The sequence below is a fragment of the Lynx canadensis genome, chromosome C1 (assembly GCF_007474595.2).
Source record: "Lynx canadensis isolate LIC74 chromosome C1, mLynCan4.pri.v2, whole genome shotgun sequence".
In the NCBI taxonomy this organism is placed as follows: Eukaryota; Metazoa; Chordata; class Mammalia; order Carnivora; family Felidae; genus Lynx; species Lynx canadensis.
The window spans coordinates 87,459,148-87,480,285 of record NC_044310.1 but is presented as its reverse complement, the minus strand read 5'-3'; the positions used below and the strand labels follow the sequence as shown (position 1 = coordinate 87,480,285).

Sequence of the window (21,138 nt, the reverse complement as noted above, 5' to 3'; positions counted from 1 at the left end):
TCTATTTATAGAGAAACTGTATGAATATTTTGCTTCCCCCCTCTCCCCCACCAATGCCTTTCTGTTGCAGGAAGTTGTGACCTACATTTTGTAACATTATCTTGGCTCTGATTTCATCAATCACATACTAACCATCTTTTAGTGTCAGTTACACTTCTTCTGATAGAATCTCTTGCCTGCATCATTTCATTTGTCATTAATTTCAGGACAAGGATATTTTGTGTTGTCCTCAATATAGAGTACCCTGACTTTTGTATCAAAAAGTTGGTGGGGCGCCTGGGTGGCTCCTAAGTGTCCAACTTCAGCTCAGGTCATGATCTCGTGGTTCCTGAGTTCGAGCCCCACATGGGGCTCTATGCTGAGAGCTCAGAGCCTGGAGCCTGCTTTGGATTCTGTTTCCCTCTCTCTCTCTCTCTCTGCCCCTTCCCTGCTCGCACTGTGTTTCTCTCTCAAAAATAAACAAACATTAAAAAAAATTTAAGTTTGTTAAGTAATCAATATGAATATTTCCATGGGTAGGGTCAGGGTTAGTTGTTGAGGTCATGCCATAATTTTCATAAAAATACAATTTACCAAAATAGATAAGTACCTTATCCTTGGACCATAAACATTATTAGGATAGAGATAATTATATGAGAAAAATTATTTACCTTATTAAATTTACAAATCACTTTTTAAAAAATGTTTATTTATTTTTCAGAGACAGAGAGAGCAGGAGCAGGGGAGGAGCAGAGAAAGAGGGAGACAAAGAATCTGAAGCAGGATCCAGGCTCTGAGCTCTCACCACAGAGCCTGCTGCAGGGCTCAAACCCATGAACCATGAGATCATGACCTGAGCCGAAGTCGAATACTTAACCAACTGAGCCACTTAGGCATCCCAGAATCTTTTATTTAAATGATTTGTAGATTTAATTGGGGTGCCTGGGTGGCTCAGTCGGTTAAGCATCCGGCTTCAGCTCAGGTCATGATCTTCTGGTTTATGAGTCAAGCCCCGCCTTGGGCTGTGCCTACTTTGGATTCTGTGTCTCCCTCGCTCTCTGCCCCTCCCCTATTTGTGCGCGCTTGCGTGCTCTCTCTCTCTCTCTCTCTCACAAAATAAATCAACATTAAAAATATTTTTGAAAAGATTTTTCAGGAATTATAGTTAAAAATACTATCTTAGGAGTTTGCTTAGGAAAAGTGGTTATCAAATGTCATTTGACTGTCAAAAATTTATTGAGTTTTTTTTTAAGTTTCTAGGAAATATTGTAATTTATTTGAGCTTAGCACCAAAATATTTTATGGAATCGATGTGTACTTTGGAAATCCCTTCTTCTAAAATTAGTGTGTTTAAAAATTTATTCTTTTTCTGTTGTAAGTCCATGTAAACCAAGTCTTATTTCTAACTGCATATTTATGTAACCAATGTTAAGTTAAATATCAAGCCATGGAATTTTAAACAAAATTATTTAGAATTCTGATAAATAAACCTTAAGCATCACTAATTATTTTTGAACTCTGTCATATTACCAAAACCAAACTTGCCCTATGCATAGTAATATGATTCTCTAATTCATGCCTACTTTATGTATGTTTATTATTTCTCATTATTTAGGGACCTCCTGGCTTACCTGGTCTCAAAGGTGACCCCGGTTCCAAGGGTGAGAAGGTGAGAATAAAAGCATGTGTTATTACAATTTTGATATGCTAATAGCAGAGACAATAATTTTGCAGATTAGAATCATTCAAAAGGAAATTTCAAAGAATATCTTTGTCCTTTTAACCAAGGCAAAAGCTTCCAATCCTCGGCTTCCCAGATGAATTTAGAGAAGAGAAAAGATACAAAGTCATAGTGAAAAATGTATTCAAATCCATTGTTATATTCTCTCAATGTCCCCTTGTAGGAGCCATATGGAGAAAGCATATGGTTATACTAAAATAACTCTTCAGAAAATAAACAGATGGAATAACAAAATGCCCATTTTATGTTTTTAAACATGAAAATAACAAATTTAAACTAGAATACTTTTGAAATAGTAATTTGATCTTCCAGAAAGTACACGGAGTTGCACCAAATAATTATGGAAAATAAGCCTTTTTATAATGGCGTTAATGTTTTTTTGGGTCATTTTTAAATCTCCAAATGTCTCTTAAAGAGCACAGAGTCTCTGAAGGATAGAAATCATATCATATAAAATATCATGCTTATTAAAATAATGAATTTTCGGGGCGCCTGGGTGGCACAGTCGGTTAAGCGTCCGACTTCAGCCAGGTCACGATCTCGCGGTCCGTGAGTTCGAGCCCCGCGTCGGGCTCTGGGCTGATGGCTCAGAGCCTGGAGCCTGTTTCCGATTCTGTGTCTCCCTCTCTCTCTGCCCCTCCCCCGTTCATGCTCTGTCTCTCTCTGTCCCAAAAATAAATAAACGTGGAAAAAAAAAATAAAATGAATTTTCAGTTTATTTGATCAATATGGTCATTATTGGTCTTTTAGGGAATTACTTTTCAGTAAATGAAACACTGAAGATGATTCTTTTAGAAAGCATTTTGTTCCCTAATACTTCTCTCTATAAACAAAAGATTCACTTAATGTAAGCGTAAACGATCCTGTTAGGTAAGAGGAAAGAGGTTCTTAATCCTATATATCATTCAGAAAGGGTTAAAGTTTTTATCTTTTTTTTTTACTTTTATGTTCCATAAAATTAGTGTGCAATTACTTTATGACTATATTTAATATATGGTTGTAATTTACATATGGTCAAATTTCTTTTCTCTGCCTTCTAAAGGGACATCCTGGTTTAATTGGCCTGATTGGTCCTCCAGGAGAACAAGGTGAAAAGGGTGACAGAGGACTCCCTGGAACTCAAGGATCTCCAGGAGCAAAGGGGGATGGAGTGAGTAAAGATATAATTTATTCTCCTGCTCCTTTCCAAACACACACACGCACACACACCTGTGCACATTCCATTAAACGTGACCAGCAGGGTGATTTAGAGCATCTTTAACCTCTTTAAGTCAATGGTGTTTTCAAAAAGAAATTTATTTAACCTTAAAGTAATAATTTAAAAATATGTCAAGTTGGAAATCATAAAGATTACAGTTCAATAGTTAATTACACAGCAATTTATTGAATCCCCAAAACATACAAATCATTATTCTGAAGGCTACATAAGTCTAAATATAGAGACATTGAAGCAAACGGGAAAAAAATACAGATTATCTTACCAAAGTTATTTCTTAGGTTCACAATGGAAAATTTCAGGTTATTCTTATATACTTTTGCGTAATCTAAGTTTTCAGTGTATGTTGTCCTGCAATATAGAGAGTAGCATAGCTGAGGAAAACTCTAATTTGGATGATTCTCTTTACAGGGGATTCCAGGTCCTGCTGGTCCCATAGGTCCCCCTGGTCCTCCAGGCTTACCGGTAAGTGCGAGACAAAAGAATTTTGTAAAGGAAACTTACACCAAAAGAGTCATGATTTCTCCAGATTTTTATCTGTACTTTTGCCTTTGCATTTTGTCTAGGGTCCTCAAGGTCCAAAGGGTACCAAAGGCTCTACCGTAAGTACTTCTCCCTTTGGACTTTGATTGTTCAGTGAAGCCTAGTCAAATGCCTTGTTCTCTGTTTATCTTGTTCCTTTTGTTCCTAACAGGGACCTGCTGGCCAGAAGGGCGACAGTGGTCTTCCAGGGCCTCCTGGGCCCCCGGTAAGTGCATGGGAACAAGAGTGATGTTTAGGTCTGTTCACATCCTAAGACTGCCGGTGATTTCTCCAAATTTGTAAGAAGGACAAAAAAAGACATTCTGTCAAAGTGGTGATTTTTCTAGGAAACAGCAACTCCATTAATTACATAATCAGATCCACATGCCAAGGCCTGTCTTTTAATTGATGCGTTAACTGTATATTATGAAAATCTTGTTTGTATTTATTTTTCACGAAAATTATATACTTTTTAATGTCATGTTTTTATGAAAGCAACTGACTGTAGGCCATAAAAATACATACATACATATACATACATACATACATATATGTGTGTGTGTGTGTATCTGACCACACTAGGAATAAAGACGAAAGTTCAGATATTTTGCATTTTTTCCCTACTGTATATAATGATCATAAAAGCAATAATAATTTCTAACATTTATTAATGCTGACATTTTCCAGGCTCCATATAACTACTAAGTGATAGATCCATGTGAAAAAACATTAGTCTCCTCTCTTGAGTTTGTTTCCAAACTATATGTGTATTAGTTTGCTAGGGATGCCATGAGAGGCACCACAAATAGGGGGCTTAAATAATAGAAATGTATTCTCTAACAAATTCTAGAGGCCACAAATCCTAGATCAGAGTGTGGGCAGAATTAGGTCCTTCTGAGGGCTGTGGAGGAAGGTCTGTTCCATGGCCCTGTCCTTGGCTCATAGATAGCTGTCTTCTCCTATCTTTTCCCTTCAAATTCTATCTATGTGTGTCTCTGCACCCAAATTTCCTCCTTTTACAGGGACACCAGTCATATTGGATGGTTTGCCATTGGTGGATACCGCCCCCAATGCCCTTACATTTACTTAACTAATTATATCTACAGTGACCCCATTTCAAAATAAGATCTTATTCTAAGTACTGAGGCTGATAGCTTCTACCTATGAATTTTGTGGGACACAATCATAACAACATGGATTTAACTATTTGGTATAGTTCTACTTTTACACATATGCAAATTCAAATCTGTCCGCATTTATTTTTTTTTAATTTATACAGTTTTAAGTTATATTTGAAGCAAATTAATGTGTATTTTTAGAAGTTTAATGTTTCATAATATAAATTATTATCAAGCACAATAGACAACTCATTAGGTAGGTTAAGAACCTTAAAATGGTATTTTAATCTTCAGAGACTAAAATCTAGTTGTGGAGACAGGACATGTAAATAAGGACTAATTAATAAATAAGAAAGTTACATACAATATATCCACACAAAACTGGGTTTACACTACTTATATAGAGAAAGGTCCAGGGGCGCTTAGGCAGCTCAGTCACTTAAGCATCTGACTTAGGTCATGATTTAATGGTTCATGACTTCGAGCTCTGTGTCAGGATCTGCACAGTGCAGAGACTGCTTGAGATCCTGTCTCTCCCTCTCCTTCTGCTTCTCCCTTTTCTGCTGTCTCTGTCTCTCTAGGAAGAAAGGAAAGGGAAAAGCAAGGGAAGGAAAAAGAAAAGGAAAAGAAAAGACAAGAAGTTCCAGAAATCATCTGATTTGTGTGTCTACCTCAGTATCTCCACTAGATTCTTTTTAAAAGAACTTAACACAGTTTCTATATAAATATTTATAACATGTGTATGTATATGTAGTAACAATTAGAGAAAATATTGAAAGTAGGGAAAACATTGAAAAGCTAAACCAACTATAATTTCTCATAATAATGACCTCATCAGTAATAATTATGCAGAATATTTTACCTTAGGAAGCAGTTACATGCACATTATCTCTTTCACAGGGTCCACCTGGAGAAGTCATTCAGCCTTTACCAATCTTGTCACCCAAAAAAACAAGAAGACATGCCGAAAACATGCAAGCAGATGCAGGTGATAATATTCTTGACTACTCAGATGGAATGGAGGAAATATTTGGTTCCCTCAACTCCCTGAAACAAGACATCGAACATATGAAGTTTCCCATGGGTACGCAGACTAACCCAGCTCGAACGTGCAAAGACCTGCAACTCAGCCATCCTGACTTCCCAGATGGTATGTTAATAATACATGTCACAGCAAAGGGACTGAGCCTCTAAGTTATGAAGGTGCATGGTCAGCCCATTACTTCTAATTAAATGTTTGATATAGACTCTAAATAAAGTAAATGATTATTAATTCCAGTCTTGTAAACAGAAAAAAGTCCTTTATACTGTGTAATTCAAGAACTGCTTCAGAAAATCCTTACCTGCTTACATAAGGTTTCATTAAATTATGACAAGATCATTTTGGGACAATTATAGAACACAAATGCATTTTTTCCCCGTAATAACTATCATAGAATGGGTTTTATGTGTGCACACATATGTACACATTAGTATATATTTATATCCTGTAACCAAACTTATTTTACCTTGATGTGAAGTTAACATGATTAATAGCATAACTGAATCATATTTTACCTATCAGTTTAATAATAATTTGGTGAACAGAATATTTAAGACTTAGCATAGTAGCTTGGGGCAAAAATTTATGTCACTGATCCACAAATAATCAGAACTGTGAGCAATTAATTTGTAATAATAATCAGGATAATTTATTATACCTATTGTTTAACATAAACCCTATCATACCCTTCCTGAGAAGGAAACAGTTTCAAGTATCATGAGTTAGTTAATAAACACACAATTACTAAACTAACAAGGGGCAGATATTTATGTGATCTTAAATCTCCCACTTTATATGGAAATATTTTTTCACTCTTTTTACTCTTGGGGCAATATTATTTTGCACTATCAATCATATAAGAATGTTATAACTGAGATATAAATAAGTCAGTACAGAGAGAAAAGTTTAATGGGATTCAGAAACAGCCACCACCATAAAGGAAAATGTCATAAAATCTTCCTATCTTAATCAAGCATAGCCTGTTAAAACTAAAACACAGGTAGCTATTAAGGACTCCATTCAAACTAATGTCCAAGGTTTTCAAATTTATAATATGTTTATTTGGAAAAGATATGTTTAGTTCAATAGTAATTCAGTAATTTTAAAGAGAATGACTCAGACTTCTGCTCTTGCTGAGACAATCATACATAATTGAAGTTCAAATGTAAAAGATTACAACACAAATAAAACAAATATGATTAATTAGAACCTGAGAAGTCAAGAAAAATTTTTGTGAATTTGGGAATGGAAAGCTCATTGTGGACCACAGCTCCCCATGGTTTCCATATAATGACCAGCGTTATTAATTCCTTAATGGGTTAATTAATTGCCATTAAATATTAATTAACTGACTTAGTGCCAGGCACTGTTCTTCAGGCAGAGATTTGTAGACACACAGAAGAAATAATGCCCTTGAGCTACTATTATCAAATGAAGGAGACAGGAAAAGTGGAAGTATTAACAATAGCATATTATGACAGATACTGTCGGAAAAAATGAGTATTTAGATAAGGTAAGGATGATCCATTTTGTGTAAAGGATGTTAATATTTGAGGAGGTGACATTTCAGCTGAAACCTTAAAGAGGTAGCCAGTCATGCAAAGAATCAAAAGGGTATTTCAGGCAGAGGATATGGGTCATTTGATAGGTTTAAAGAGGACAAGATCTTGGTGCCTTCAAGGAACTGAAAGGTCTCTATGGCTAAAAAATAGTGAGGAAAGGAAAAATGACTTGAAGTAATTTGGAAGGAAGCAAGGTGAAATCAAAGGAAGCTAGTTAAAGAGCTGTTGGTTTAATCTAGGAAAGAAATTAATGGTGACTTGATTTAGGGATTTGACAGTAAAAATAGGAGATGAATAAATTAGAAGTAAACTGGACATGGTTTCCATAGTATACTGAATTTACTGAACAGACGTATCTTAGTAATTAAGCTATTATTATGTTATCTGAAGGAAATTTAATGACAATATTAACCGAATAAATCAAGAGAAAAAATGCTTACCACAGAATTCAAAATTATAGGGGCACCTGGGTGACTCAGTCAGTTAAGCGTCTGACTTCAGCTCAGGTCATGATCTCGCAGTTCATGAGTTTGAGCCCTATGTCAGGCTCTGTGCTGACAGCTCAGATCCTGGAACCTGCTTTGGATTCTGTGTTTATTATTTTTGAGATAGAGAGAAACAGAGAGACAGAGTGCAAGCAGGGGAGAAGCATAAAGAGGCAGACAGAATCTGAAGCAGGCTCTGAGCTGTCAGCACAGAGCCCAATGAGGGGCTCAAATCCAAGAACCATGAGATCATGACCTAAGCCGAAGTCAGACGCTCAACTGACTGAACCACCTAGGCACCCCCAAAAAATTTTTTTAAAGTAATGCAAGAAATGATTCTTAAGGCTAAGTAGATTCCACCATCTCCATTGTTACAAATGAATAAACCAAGGAAAAATATAATGATTATTATACTCAGATTACTTAAGCAGTAAATAATACATATAGGATTTAGGGTTAAGTTTCTCTGATTCCAAATGCATGTAATTTATGATAGTGGATAATTAAATGTTAATATTTGAGGAGGTGACATTTAAGCTGAAACCTAAAAGTAACAGGCAGGCTAGAAATAACAGACTGTTCCAGGCGAAGTACATGGGCAAAGCTTTGATGCAGACAAGACAAAGGGTCACTCTTTAACTATCTGAACTCCTATCCCAATTTGACTAAAAACATAAAAGGGATTCTTGTAGGAAAAGATCCATCAATATTAATTTTTCTTTATTCTTCTAATAAAATGTGTATACCACGCAGTCAATTTTTTATTTAAATGTATTTTAACATGACATATTTTTTCCTACTTCTAGGTGAATACTGGATTGATCCCAACCAAGGTTGCTCAGGAGATTCCTTCAAAGTTTACTGTAATTTCACGTCTGGTGGCGAGACTTGCATTTATCCAGACAAAAAATCTGAGGGAGTAAGTACCAGTCTGTTTTGGTGGTGATTGTTGACAGTTCCTGCCATGTTTTTGCAATATTGAACTAAACAGGAAAATTATACTGTCATATTTTCATTTATCTGCTTTTCTTACAGGGTAATTAGAGCATTTCATTTGCATAAACATGAATAAGACACCAAAGTGATGCACAGAGTTAACAAATACTTCTCTCCTTTATTTTTTTACCCAGATGTATTCTTTATGCACCTGCTTGTGCTCTAAAATTCTATGGTTTTCCATGACACAGCACAGCTGATGCTTAAATTTTAGTGCATGTATAGTACTCTTCATTCCAATGACACAACAGAACTCACAGCTGTATATGATGTTCAGAATACACAATTTATAATCGTTTACATAAGAATATTGTCTACATTTGCGTACTTTTTAAATGTTTTGTCTCTTCAAACAGATTTCTTGATTTTCACCTAGCAGTATCAATATATTTGAGCTAAAGGCAAATTACTAATATAGGGAAAGGTTTTTCACTAGCATGATTGTATTCTTCAAACAGTTTTAGTAAATGGTGTGGGCATACAGAGGCACAGAACCTCCTTAGGGCAAGACAAGTAGCTTTAAGTGTGGCTAATCTCTTTAGGAGGGAAGTTAAGTTCTCCAGTAAAGGTTGGGTAGTAGGAGCAGGAGACAAACCAACTTCTGTTTCCCATCCAAACTTGGCAGCAAAGCATAATAAAAGTTCCCGTAGCTGCCAAAGAAATGAACGTGGAAATGCCTCTCTTTACACTGATAACTCAAATTCCCTGTAGTGAAGCCTTATATACTGTTACATTTTGCTGATCTTGCAAAGCAAAACAATAAATGCAGATCTATAAAGGGTTCTAAACATTCTTCCCAGCAGGAGATGATTACGCTTGCTTCCTGCAATGACTTTTCCATGCCACCCTTAGTTACTGGCTGAATACTTTCAGGATGCTTCCCTTGGCTATGAAATACTGATGGGATCTGTCTTGATGACTGATTTTGACTGGTATTGTGAGGGGTTCCTTTACAGGGGGTTGCTTCTGAGTTCCACTTTTGTCCCCTACAGCCCTTAGTATGCCATCAGCAGGTTGTTCTCCAACCCCCCCTTCTTCTTTTTGAGCATTTAAAGAAAACAGGAAGAAAATGACTCAATCTTTACTAAGTGGGAAGTCACAGGATATATCTCAAATTTTGCTGTTTATCTCATTTTCTGTAATTCAGGATAGACCATTTTAAAACTTCTTTGGCATCTTAGTCTTACAGAAAATTACTGATGCATACATAAACAATACTATTCATAATTTTTACCTACTTTCTAATTTTCCTGTTCCTTTGCAACAGGTAAGAATATCATCGTGGCCAAAGGAGAAACCAGGAAGCTGGTTTAGTGAATTTAAGAGAGGAAAACTGGTATGTTATTACCTCAACATGAAATGGTTTATCTTAAACTTCATAAATGAAGCTCAAATTATATATCTTAGACCCTGACTGTGAAAGTCTGAGTTATACTATTTAGGATTCCATGTGTTCTCTGGTTTGCTCCTTCTATATCTCTTAGACCACAGTTGTATTTTATTTATTTATTTTTTTTAATTTATTTTTTTTTTCAACGTTTATTTATTTTTGGGACAGAGAGAGACAGAGCATGAACGGGGGAGGGGCAGAGAGAGAGAGAGGGAGACACAGAATCGGAAACAGGCTCCAGGCTCTGAGCCATCAGCCCAGAGCCTGACGCGGGGCTCGAACTCACGGACCGCGAGATCATGACCTGGCTGAAGTCGGACACTTAACCGACTGCGCCACCCAGGCGCCCCGACCACAGTTGTATTTTAGAGAATTTTTCTAAATGTTTTCTATCAAAATACATGGAAATATGCTAAATTCAATAAATATGATCAGATAAAGTATGCATTTCATTAAGTACCTGATAGACATCATAAAAATGAATTATATTAGAAATATCAGGTATAGAGAATGTAATATGTGTTTAGTGTCTCAGACTCTATATCTTTTTTTCTGTTTGAAACCTAATTTATTTTTTATTCTCTATTTCAGTAAAAACTTTTGGAAGGCAAAATGTTTTTTTTTTCTTCTGATCGTTACATTTAAAAATAAAGTTCACTATTAATAATTTTTACAGGTATTTTAAGATTAGATGCCAAAACTAAACTTATATTATAAAAGCTGTTTACAAATACATGCGTATTCAAAATAGTAATAAATGTATTTAAGTGAAAGTTTTTCACTTACCCCAATAATTATTCAACTGTTTAATGTTCTTTAAGAAGCTATTATTTTCTATTGATGACTATTTTATGGTTATTCATCTTATGCAAAACCTACACGTTAATTGACAACTTTAGTGAAGTTTTCCACTTGACATAATTCTTCAGTTCAGTCTTCAAATTACATATTAAATATCCATGTGACATTCTTACCTGTGTAGAATTTAAAAATACATAACACAGAACTGTGTGTGTGGTGTTATTTTTTGTTGTTTTGATTTGTTTACCTTACTGTTCATTTCCCAAGGTTTTTTTTTTTTTTTTTCCTTCAACTGAACAAGTCTTCTCATTATCTGAGCTGTTAATCAGTAAGGATTAAGTAAATTCAACAAAAGAAGCAAGCCATAGATAATTACCTTTACATTAATCCATAGTCTAGGTAAATTTCCTACTCAATTTTTAAAAATATCTATGTTCAGCTGATGCCAGTCTTTCAATTTTACCCAATAAAACCATTTATGAATTTAATAAAGGATTTTAATAATTTGTAGTTAAAACTACTTTCCTGCCCTAAATGTAAAATAAGTATTTACTGACTCACCATATATTCTTTTGCGTTGTCTTGGGCATTATGCTTGGTGCTGGTGACACAGTGATGAATAAGTACATTGTCTAAGAACGAACAAACAGGCAGATCTGTGCTGGAAATAGAAGACAAACATCTTAGAAAACTATGGCGTCAAAAATGCAGAAACATGTTTAAAACTTTGGGTCTAGTGGCTATACTATGAAATTTTTAAAGGAGTAGGTGAAATAAAAACACAAAAATAGGTAACTTTCCATTGCACCGAGATTCCTCAGTTCTAATTGTTTCACTATTTTGCAATTCTATAATTTAAAAATATACACAGGGGCGACTGGGTGTCAGTTAAGCCTCTGACTCTTGATCTCACCTCAGGTCATGATCTCACAGGTTCATGCTTGGAGCCCTGCTTCAGGTTCTGTACTGCCAGTGCAGAGCCCGCTTAGGATTCTCTCTCTCCCTCTCTCTCTGGCCCTCTCCCGCTCATGCATGTGCGCTCTCCATCTTTCTCAAATAAATAAACTTTAAAAAAATAAAACAAATAAATAAAAAGATACACAAACATAATGAAAGATCTTTTGGAAACAAAAGCTTTTCTTTTGGAAATTTTTAATGTTAGGAAAATGAAGCATTGAAATAAAGTGAATATTTTTCAAAGATAAGTAGTGCTCATTGTAACTCAGGTGGGAGTACAATAGTGATTTCATAAAATCCTGTCCCTGGGTCTTATGACCCTCCTTGCCCACTTTCATTCCCTAAGTGAAAATGGGACAGTTGATTCATCCACATGCTTCTGGGATCACAGTTCACTGTCGACAGTGATTTTATTCTTTTATAACATAAAAAAGTAAAAGAACCTATGTGTCTTTTTATTCTTTTATTCCCAGCTTTCCTATTTAGATGTTGAAGGAAATTCCATTAATATGGTGCAAATGACATTCCTGAAACTGCTGACTGCCTCTGCTCGGCAAAATTTCACCTACACCTGTCATCAGTCAGCAGCCTGGTATGATGTGTCATCAGGAAGTTATGACAAAGCACTACGGTTCTTGGGATCCAATGATGAGGAGATGTCCTATGACAACAACCCTTTCATCAAAGCACTATATGATGGCTGTGCGGTGAGTATAATCACTTGCCTTCTTTCACAGGGTGAGAGGCTGTGTGCAACCATCTCAGCTTGGCCCTAAGTCAGGAGTCTCTCATGAAATGGATGTCTGTTGTTTTTAAGATCTGATGCTTAACACTGGCATATTGAAATATGATATATTAGAAGCCACTAATATTCACATACATACACACAAACTCTGAAACTTACATATAGGCACATATTTAAAAGCTATAACAGAAGGTAATCTTAGATCATATGCTATTTGTATGGAATTATTCCTGATATTTGAATACTATTATATCTAGTCACTCTTGAAATAAAAATAATAAAAAACTTTATTTCATTTGCTTCCTTCATCCATGATTCTAAAATGACAAAGGAATCAGCATTATACCATTTACACCATAGCTAATACTTACCCCTGTATTTTGTCCATAAGGGCTTGTCTGTTGGGACTGTGTTATACCAGGTTAGGCAGTTACTATCATTTTTGTGATTTCTATCCTCTGGAACCATCCTTTTCACACAATGGGAGTTCTATTTAAGAAAATGATACAGAAAGCACACTAAAAAAACTCGGTTTAGCTGATGACTAAAGAGAGGTCACAATTATAAATAAATAGGTCCATGCCTTTAACAAAGTGAGTATGGTACCCACAGATTAAAGAAAAGAAAGCATATTAAAAGTAGCAAGTGTTTGGATTTCCCAATAGTAGTGTACTGATAATCATTCATAAAATTAATATATAGCAGCAGAAATGCTTTGACTTTTGACCTTATGTACTATAATTTCTATAATGTATTTAAATTTTTCTTAAGAAACCTTGACATATATTTATGGACACACACACACATGTATATATATGCATATATTGTATGATTATAATGGTAAGAATATATTCTTATGTAGGAGTCTAACCCAATGCTAACATCAGTTTTCTTATTAAACTGTATTTATCAATTCAGTAAGATTCTCTTCATCTATGCAGTGTATCCAAATATTATAGTTGAGTGGTAACAGCTAAATATTAAATGCAGCTGTCAAAATTTAAAACTACACATAAATTTAATTCAAAATTTAAAACTACACATGACATCAGTGATAACAAGAGTTAATTACAACATAGATAATGGCAAATCTGCTTCTTACTCTCTTCTTTCTTACCCTCCTGCCTCCATTCAGAGGCTAAGGAAAAAAAAGCATATATGTTAAAGCATGAAATGATTGTATAAATTTTTCTTTCTGCTTAATTTTACAGTCCAGAAAAGGCTATGAAAAAACTGTGATTGAAATCAATACACCGAAAATTGATCAAGTACCTATCGTTGATGTAATGATCAATGACTTTGGTGATCAGAATCAGAAATTTGGATTTGAAGTTGGTCCTGTTTGTTTTCTTGGCTAAGATTAGGACAAAGAACATCTGAAATCAACAGAAAAAATATCTTGGTGCCACCAAGCCATTTTACGCCACATGCAAGTTTTGAATAAGGATGGTATAGAAAACAACTTGCTGAGTATATACGTACGATTAGAAATCCCGATGCCCTTGTGGGGGCAGAATCACACGACAAAAGCTTCGAAAATCATAAAATATAAGATAGTGTGGCTGAGATGGAAACAGGCCTTATTCTTGATTCCCAATTTTCATCTCTCCCTTTCCTATTTGGATTTCTTTGGTGCTGTAGGAAAAAAAAAAACAGAACAATATATATTCATAAAAGATATGGTGCTCATTCCCATCCATCAAGGATGTGCTAAAAGTATGTTTAATAAATTGTAATTATTTTATGTACAGTTCTATACTGTTATCTATGTGTCCATTTCCAAAACTTGCACGTGTCTCTGAATTCCATCTGACTCTAATTTTATGACAATTGCAGAACTATCATGGCAATAAATATATGTATTATGAAAAAATAAAGTTGAAATTTCTGATGACTCTAAGTCCCTTTCGTTGATTAAAAATAAAATGCCTTTGTATATATTGATGTTGAAGAGTTCAATTATTTGATGTCGCCAACAATTTCTCATAGGGGCAAAAACCTAGAAGATTCTTGGAAGCACACTTGGATCAACTCTTCTCTACTGACAGTAACTTTGCTGAATTTCAGCCAAAAATACCATTGCATTTTAATGCTTTATTCAGTGCTACACCTCAACCTTTTTCTTTTCAGAGTCCAGAATTTCACAGGATACTTGTATATATGGAAAATAAGCAAGTTTATATTTTTGGACAGGAAAATATGTATAAGAAGCTATTTTAACAAAGCAATGCCTCCATTAAACAATCAGATGTACAATTTTTTTACGACCTTATCTCATTGTTTCAGTGTGCTTCAATCATGCAGATTAATATTAAAAGATGGGAACTAAGCAATTATTTATGAATTTGTTCATTGTTATAATTTCTCATCAGTCAACTTCTTGAATTTGATTCCAAGCTGCATATTATAGTCTTCAAATATTATTTTCCTGCACCTATCCAACAATTACTATTCCTTTTCTTTCAAAATAATATACATTATTTGACCTGCCTAATTCCTAAATAACATATGGGTGGATTGTTACTAACAGTGCTTGTTTTAAAAGTCATTCTTATTAAAACAATCAAAACCTTTTTTTTCCCCCCACTAAGGTATTTTCTTCCAGGTAGCTAGCTTGATATAGCAATAAAATTTAAAAATTACAAATTGAACTTTGTATCTATTTTAAGTAATATATGTAAGACTTGAAAATAAATGTTTTATTTCTTATATGAAGTGTTAAATTAATTGATACCAGATTTCACTGGAACATTTTCAACTGATAATTTATCACAAAAGAGCATACCTGTAATATTGAAATTAAAACGTGAACACTTGTCATTCAGAAATTCTTTTATTTTTGAAATCAAGTTTGTAAATGTCCTTTAAAGAAGGGAGATATGAATCGTATAAATAAACTCAAGTCTTGTCTACCTGGATTAGTCACTCTCTTTCTTAAATAGGTTCCAAATTACTCTCTCTTGCAGAAAAGGTTTTGATTCTGTTTCTTGACCATACAGATTAGACTAGTTTTACACTTCTGGAAACAAATATTAACCTTCAGAGATCAAATGTTTAAAATTCTCCACATGTCAAAAATAAAAACACCCCATAGTAATACTCTGTTTACAAAATTAAGGTAGGTTATACTTAAAATTTCAGAAAGATATTTTTCATAACTAAACATTTTGCAAAGTCTCAAACATATGTTCATGTCAGCACTACAAATATTTCCAGATCTTTTGTTTGAAATACAGCCTCTAAATTATACACAAAGTGTATAATATGTAATATGTAATGATGTTTATCAAGAGAAACTCCATACATCAGGCAATTTAATGAATATATGGCAATAGGAGAGAATATTTTGCATATTGACATGCATTGGGGAAGCTGCATTATTTGTCCATTTAAATTAAACAGGCTCAAATTTGGCACTCAGTAGAATTAATGAATAAATAACTGAATCCCCTATCCTTTTCTATGCCTTGACATCTGGATATGGCCTTCCACATAGCGTTGGAGTTTTTTCTCTCCTTTATAGTTGATTTAATCTGAACAAAAAGAAATTCAGTGGAAGGGAAAAAGCATATAATATGACATTCTACTCTTGGCCCAAGTATGGATAAACTATGGAGAATAATATTCATCTTGGATGGAACCTGGCATGAGTGGATGCACATGAAATTTGGCATTACTCTTTAAAAATAAATACAAAATAAATACAAAATAACAAATACAAAAAAACATTACAGAAGTTACTATTTTGAATGAAAAAAGTATTGCAACAATTTATTAACTTAAAAAATGGACCCATACCAAAAGTATCACAAAATCCACATGGAAAAAAAAATCAATGTTTTCATTAATTACTTTTGTAATACTTTTATTCTATGTCTTTATGTTTTGGCTTCAATCTCTGAATGCCTCTTCGTATGAGAATTTTATAATTTAATTTCCGATAGAAAGAATGTTTCTCTAACTTAAAAAATGACTTTTATTATCAATAGCTTAGAGCTATTTCTTTCCATTTCACATCTTGTTACTGGTAAGTACTTAAAAATTTTTAGGTTTTTTATTAAAAATTTTTTTAATGTTTATTTTTGAGACAGAGAGAGAGTGGGGGAGGGGCAGAGAGAGTGAGTGAGAGACACAGAATCCGAAGCAGGCTCCAGGATCTCAGCTGTCAGCACAAAGCCCGATGCAGGGCTCAAACTCACAAACTGCAAGCTCATTACCCGAGCCAAAGTTAGATGCTCACCTGACTGAGCCACCTAGGGTGCCCCTAGGTTTTTTGTTTTAATTTAAGAAAATCTCTATACATTTATTTCATATGTGCACTACAAATCTGTGAGAATTTTCCACAAGCTAGCTTCTGATTCTGCACATTTTATACCTTGTTTTCTCTCCACTACCAATAGATTTCAGGCTCTGGGCACCATAAGATACATGCATGCCATGATACAAACTCTGTCCTCACACTTTTTGTTACAACACAGTAGGTGATAGGATTATTCCAGAAAGCCATTCCTATACCAGGATTACTGGCATTAACTATACATGAATATTAACCGAAATCTGTATAATTATATCCCAACCATGTAAACCTATTCAATAAACTCTAAATAAATGAATCTCTAATTGAATTTCCTCCTTCCTGGCTTCTTCCTTACCACCCAACACAAGAAAAAAAATGCCAAAGAGAAATTGGAGTGGAAAGACAATATTCCTAAGAGATCATAGTTAAAGAATACTACTTGCTCAAATCATACCAATTATAAGACCATGAGAACAAATTTCTAGCTGATCTCTCAAGGGCTTAGATGGGGTCCATGAAAGAGAAAGATCCAGAAGCACAGTCCTCTGTATGCTGAGCAACTGTGAAATAAGTGAATTAATTAAGGGCCTAGCACACCATCAGCTAAATGGATTGTTGCTACTGCTCTAGATTTCCTACAGTTACTATCACCACCCTAGCCTAAATTCCTTTCTAAAACATAACCATTAGCATATGCACTTACACTGCAGAACTTTCATAAAGATTTAATTTAAAAAAATGTAAAAAAAAACATTATACAAATTGCATGATCACAGAGGCCCAGATTGCCAAGTAGGATGCCATGAAATCCAAGCTTTTTACAAATGAGTCACAAAGGAAACAAAACAGGAGCAGCAGCATAAGCCTTGTAAAGACCCAGGAACTGCACATTCATCAGACACAGCTTCTCAAATCCTCTTTTACCACTATATGTTTTGCTCTCCAGAAGGATGAGTTTAGTAGGCTTTAGAGTCTCTCAAATTTTACCCACTTCTAATCTCGTATTGGTATAATGGTCATATAACTAATAATTCTTCGTGTAGCTGCCGCCCAGAGATCCAGAGATGGCAGGATTATTTACAATTGAAAACCTTGCAGAAGTATATCCTGCTAGAAGATTCCGGGTTCAGTAATTGGCACATAGCAACTCTTCCAGATTCCTCATTTATTTTCTCTCTAGTAAATCCATGGTCTATATTTATAAGGAGATTGGTCAGTACCAAAACAGAGGTAGAAAAGAGCTACAGAACCACTGTTAACTCTTTCTTTCTAAAAATATAAGCTGAGATAACTTCAGAAATGTTTTATGTTACAAAACCAGGACTTATTTTATAATTATCCGATGATGGCATTTCTACCTATAATACTATTTACAGGAAGTTACACAAATATACTGAATACATTCCCATTTTTAAATTACCTATATATGTCTACAAAGAAATAAAGAATAGGCTTTTTTCCATAATGGAAACATTTGGAAGATAAAAACCATATGTCCTAGTAGCAGATCTTATTCTAGTGACAACTAAGGGCACAAAGTAAGCTAAAGAGTCTACTACCTTAATTTGCCATCACTTAGGGTCTCTGGTATAAATAAAATGTTATTTTTTGGCTCACTGAGGGAAACACACAAAGAAATTTTCCCCTGAAGTGGCATACACTTCTATGTTCAACACTGGAATGGCCAGACTGAATTAAATAAAATGAACAAGTCCCCTAAGAAAGAGACAGATTTTCAGGTCCCCACATCAACATGGTAGAAAGGTCTGTGTAACCAATTCTTTGAAAATATGAGTTTTGGCATCTTATCCATTTCAGGAAAATGAAATTACTGAGTAACAGTTATCATAGCTAATATTCTGTAAGGTAAAATGTATTTTAAAAATCTTGGATAAAGAAATTGTGGTTTATCTACACAATGGAATACTACTTGGCAATGAGAAAGAATGAAATATGGTCTTTTGTAGCAATGTGGATGGAACTGGAGAGTGTTATGCCAAGTGAAATAAGTCATACAGAGGAAGACAGATACCATATGTTCTTACTCTTATGTGGATCCTGAGAAACTTAGCAGAAGACCATGGGGGAGGGGAAGGAAAGAAAAAAGCTGGAGAGGGAGGGAGCCAAAGCATAAGAGACTCTTAAAAACTGAGAATAAACTGAGGGTTGATGGGGGGTGGGAGGGAAGGGAGGATGGGTGATAGGCACTGAGGAGGGCACCTGTTGGGATGAGTACTGGGTGTTGTATGGAAACCAATTTGACAATTTCATGCTAATAAAAAAAATCTTGAATTGTATTTTTATGTGAATAAAATTTATTAGCTATATAGAAAGAAGTACACGTTAGATAAATTATTACCTAGTTATTTCCACATAGCTATAGAGATTTTTCCATCACTACTGAGAAAAATGAGTGGAAAAAGAAAACCACTGATAACAACAACAAAAACCCTAAAAGTATTAAGTATTTAACTAAAAGTAGAAAATCAATATGACTAGGTAAGTTAATATTTTATATTTTTGGTGAAATAGTTGAAAGTCTCATCAGATTTTTTTTTTCCCTCTGTGCAGGGGACTTCCCAACTCCCCAGACCCTGCCATCCATCACTCCTGGCCTTTCAACCCCCACTGCAGGAAGAGAGTGGGAGAGGGAAGGAGGAACATGACAAGGTAGGAGGGAGATAGCTAAGTACGGGTAAGGGGGTAAATTTTTTAAGTAGGTATTTTCTAAAGATACAGTCAAGTGGTTTTGAACCATGGAATACTGATACCAGAAATCTTGATAATCATCTAATTATTAATTGATCAATGAGCAAGTATATGATTTAGCACCATGATGAGGCTAGGTTTCTACCATCAACTTTACAAAAGAATTATGTCATAATGGGTCTACACTGTATCCTCATTTACAGTTTAATAAAAGAAATAAAACACCACATCTAAAATAACAGTTTATTATCAAGGTTCTGACTCTACAGATGTGTGGAGAACTGAAGGAATAATAAATGTTAATTTGTAAGTGTGCTTCATGAGAAAGACAGTAGGTCTACAAAATGTTTGTGGAGTCCAGATGGGTGTGGGTGAGTGAGAGAAGGAAGACCACTTCATGGAGAGAATTCCAGAGGCACATGTGAGTGTGAAACATGAAGAGACAAGGAGTCTGATAAAATCCCAGTGGAATGGTACAATGCCAAGTCCTATATTTAGGGTAGGGTTATAAAGACTTGAAATTCATACAAAAGAGTCTGGATATTATGCAGTAGATAATAAAGAATGAATGCTGGTTGTTGAGTAAGGTAAAGTCATAATAAAAGTCATATTTCGGATCATTCTATGCTGGATGGATCTAGAAGTTGAGTCAGACAATAGGAACAAGTGCCATAAGGCAGTTCCTGAAATTTAAGTGGGCAATAATACAGATTTAGATTACAGCAAAAATACCTGCATGACTTAAAAGGAAGGGACAAGTATAAAACAATTTGAAAGAAGAAATTACTATAGTTTACCATTTAAAGATATTCTAGAGCCATTGACCGGCTACATCTAAACTATATTTGGCTAGCCTTTAAGAACATATATTATAAAATCAGAGAAAAGAAAAGTTATATTTATAAAATCTGAAGAGCTGATGGATCCCAGTGAAATAAATGATATCTGGCCCAACCCTATCAATTGGCTTTGTATCTCCTCTTGTATCTCATATACTATTGCAGAGTACATATGAAAATAACTTGTGATTGCTTCAACAATATGTGCTTACAACACTACAAGTACCCATCTCCTGTATAAATAACAGTTCATGTACATTATCAACTACAGAACACATACATTTATAGAGATATCAACTGCTAAAACTTATTATATAGCTGTGTCTTCTGATGTTGAAATTTTCATAAGTAAAAATTGGGGCATAAGGAATAACCAAATACATGGGAAGTCGGGAAATAATTATATATAATTTATATGAAAAATATAATCTAGCTGTAAAAAGATCAGGGCATTGTAGGCACTCAATATATATTTAAATACGTAAATACACGAAGGAAGAAATCATATCTATATGCTCTCTGTTGCCTGCATTTCGAGGTGGAACTTTTTATAGGTGGATTATAAACACTGCTTCCACTTTCTTTTTTTTTTTATATATATATATGAAATTTATTGACAAATTGGTTTCCATACAACACCCAGTGCTCATCCCAAAAGGTGCCCTCCTCAATACCCATCACCCACCCTCCCCTCCCTCCCACCCCCCATCAACCCTCAGTTTGTTCTCAGTTTTTAACA

The 21,138-nt window shown here is 34.7% G+C and overlaps 1 protein-coding gene across 1 annotated transcript in view; it reads left to right on the top strand.

Moving 5' to 3' along the window:
• The window catches only part of COL11A1 (collagen type XI alpha 1 chain), a 212,859-nt gene extending 198,652 nt beyond the window's left edge, over window positions 1-14,207 (top strand). The window contains exons 58-67 of the mRNA XM_032594346.1: window positions 1,595-1,648; window positions 2,763-2,870; window positions 3,348-3,401; window positions 3,503-3,538; window positions 3,631-3,684; window positions 5,477-5,726; window positions 8,472-8,584; window positions 9,929-9,997; window positions 12,283-12,516; window positions 13,766-14,207. Coding sequence (XP_032450237.1) covers window positions 1,595-1,648; window positions 2,763-2,870; window positions 3,348-3,401; window positions 3,503-3,538; window positions 3,631-3,684; window positions 5,477-5,726; window positions 8,472-8,584; window positions 9,929-9,997; window positions 12,283-12,516; window positions 13,766-13,912 — 1,119 coding nt within the window. The 3' untranslated portion in view covers window positions 13,913-14,207. The remainder of the gene's footprint in view (window positions 1-1,594; window positions 1,649-2,762; window positions 2,871-3,347; window positions 3,402-3,502; window positions 3,539-3,630; window positions 3,685-5,476; window positions 5,727-8,471; window positions 8,585-9,928; window positions 9,998-12,282; window positions 12,517-13,765) is intronic.
• Window positions 14,208-21,138: the final 6,931 nt, after the last annotated feature.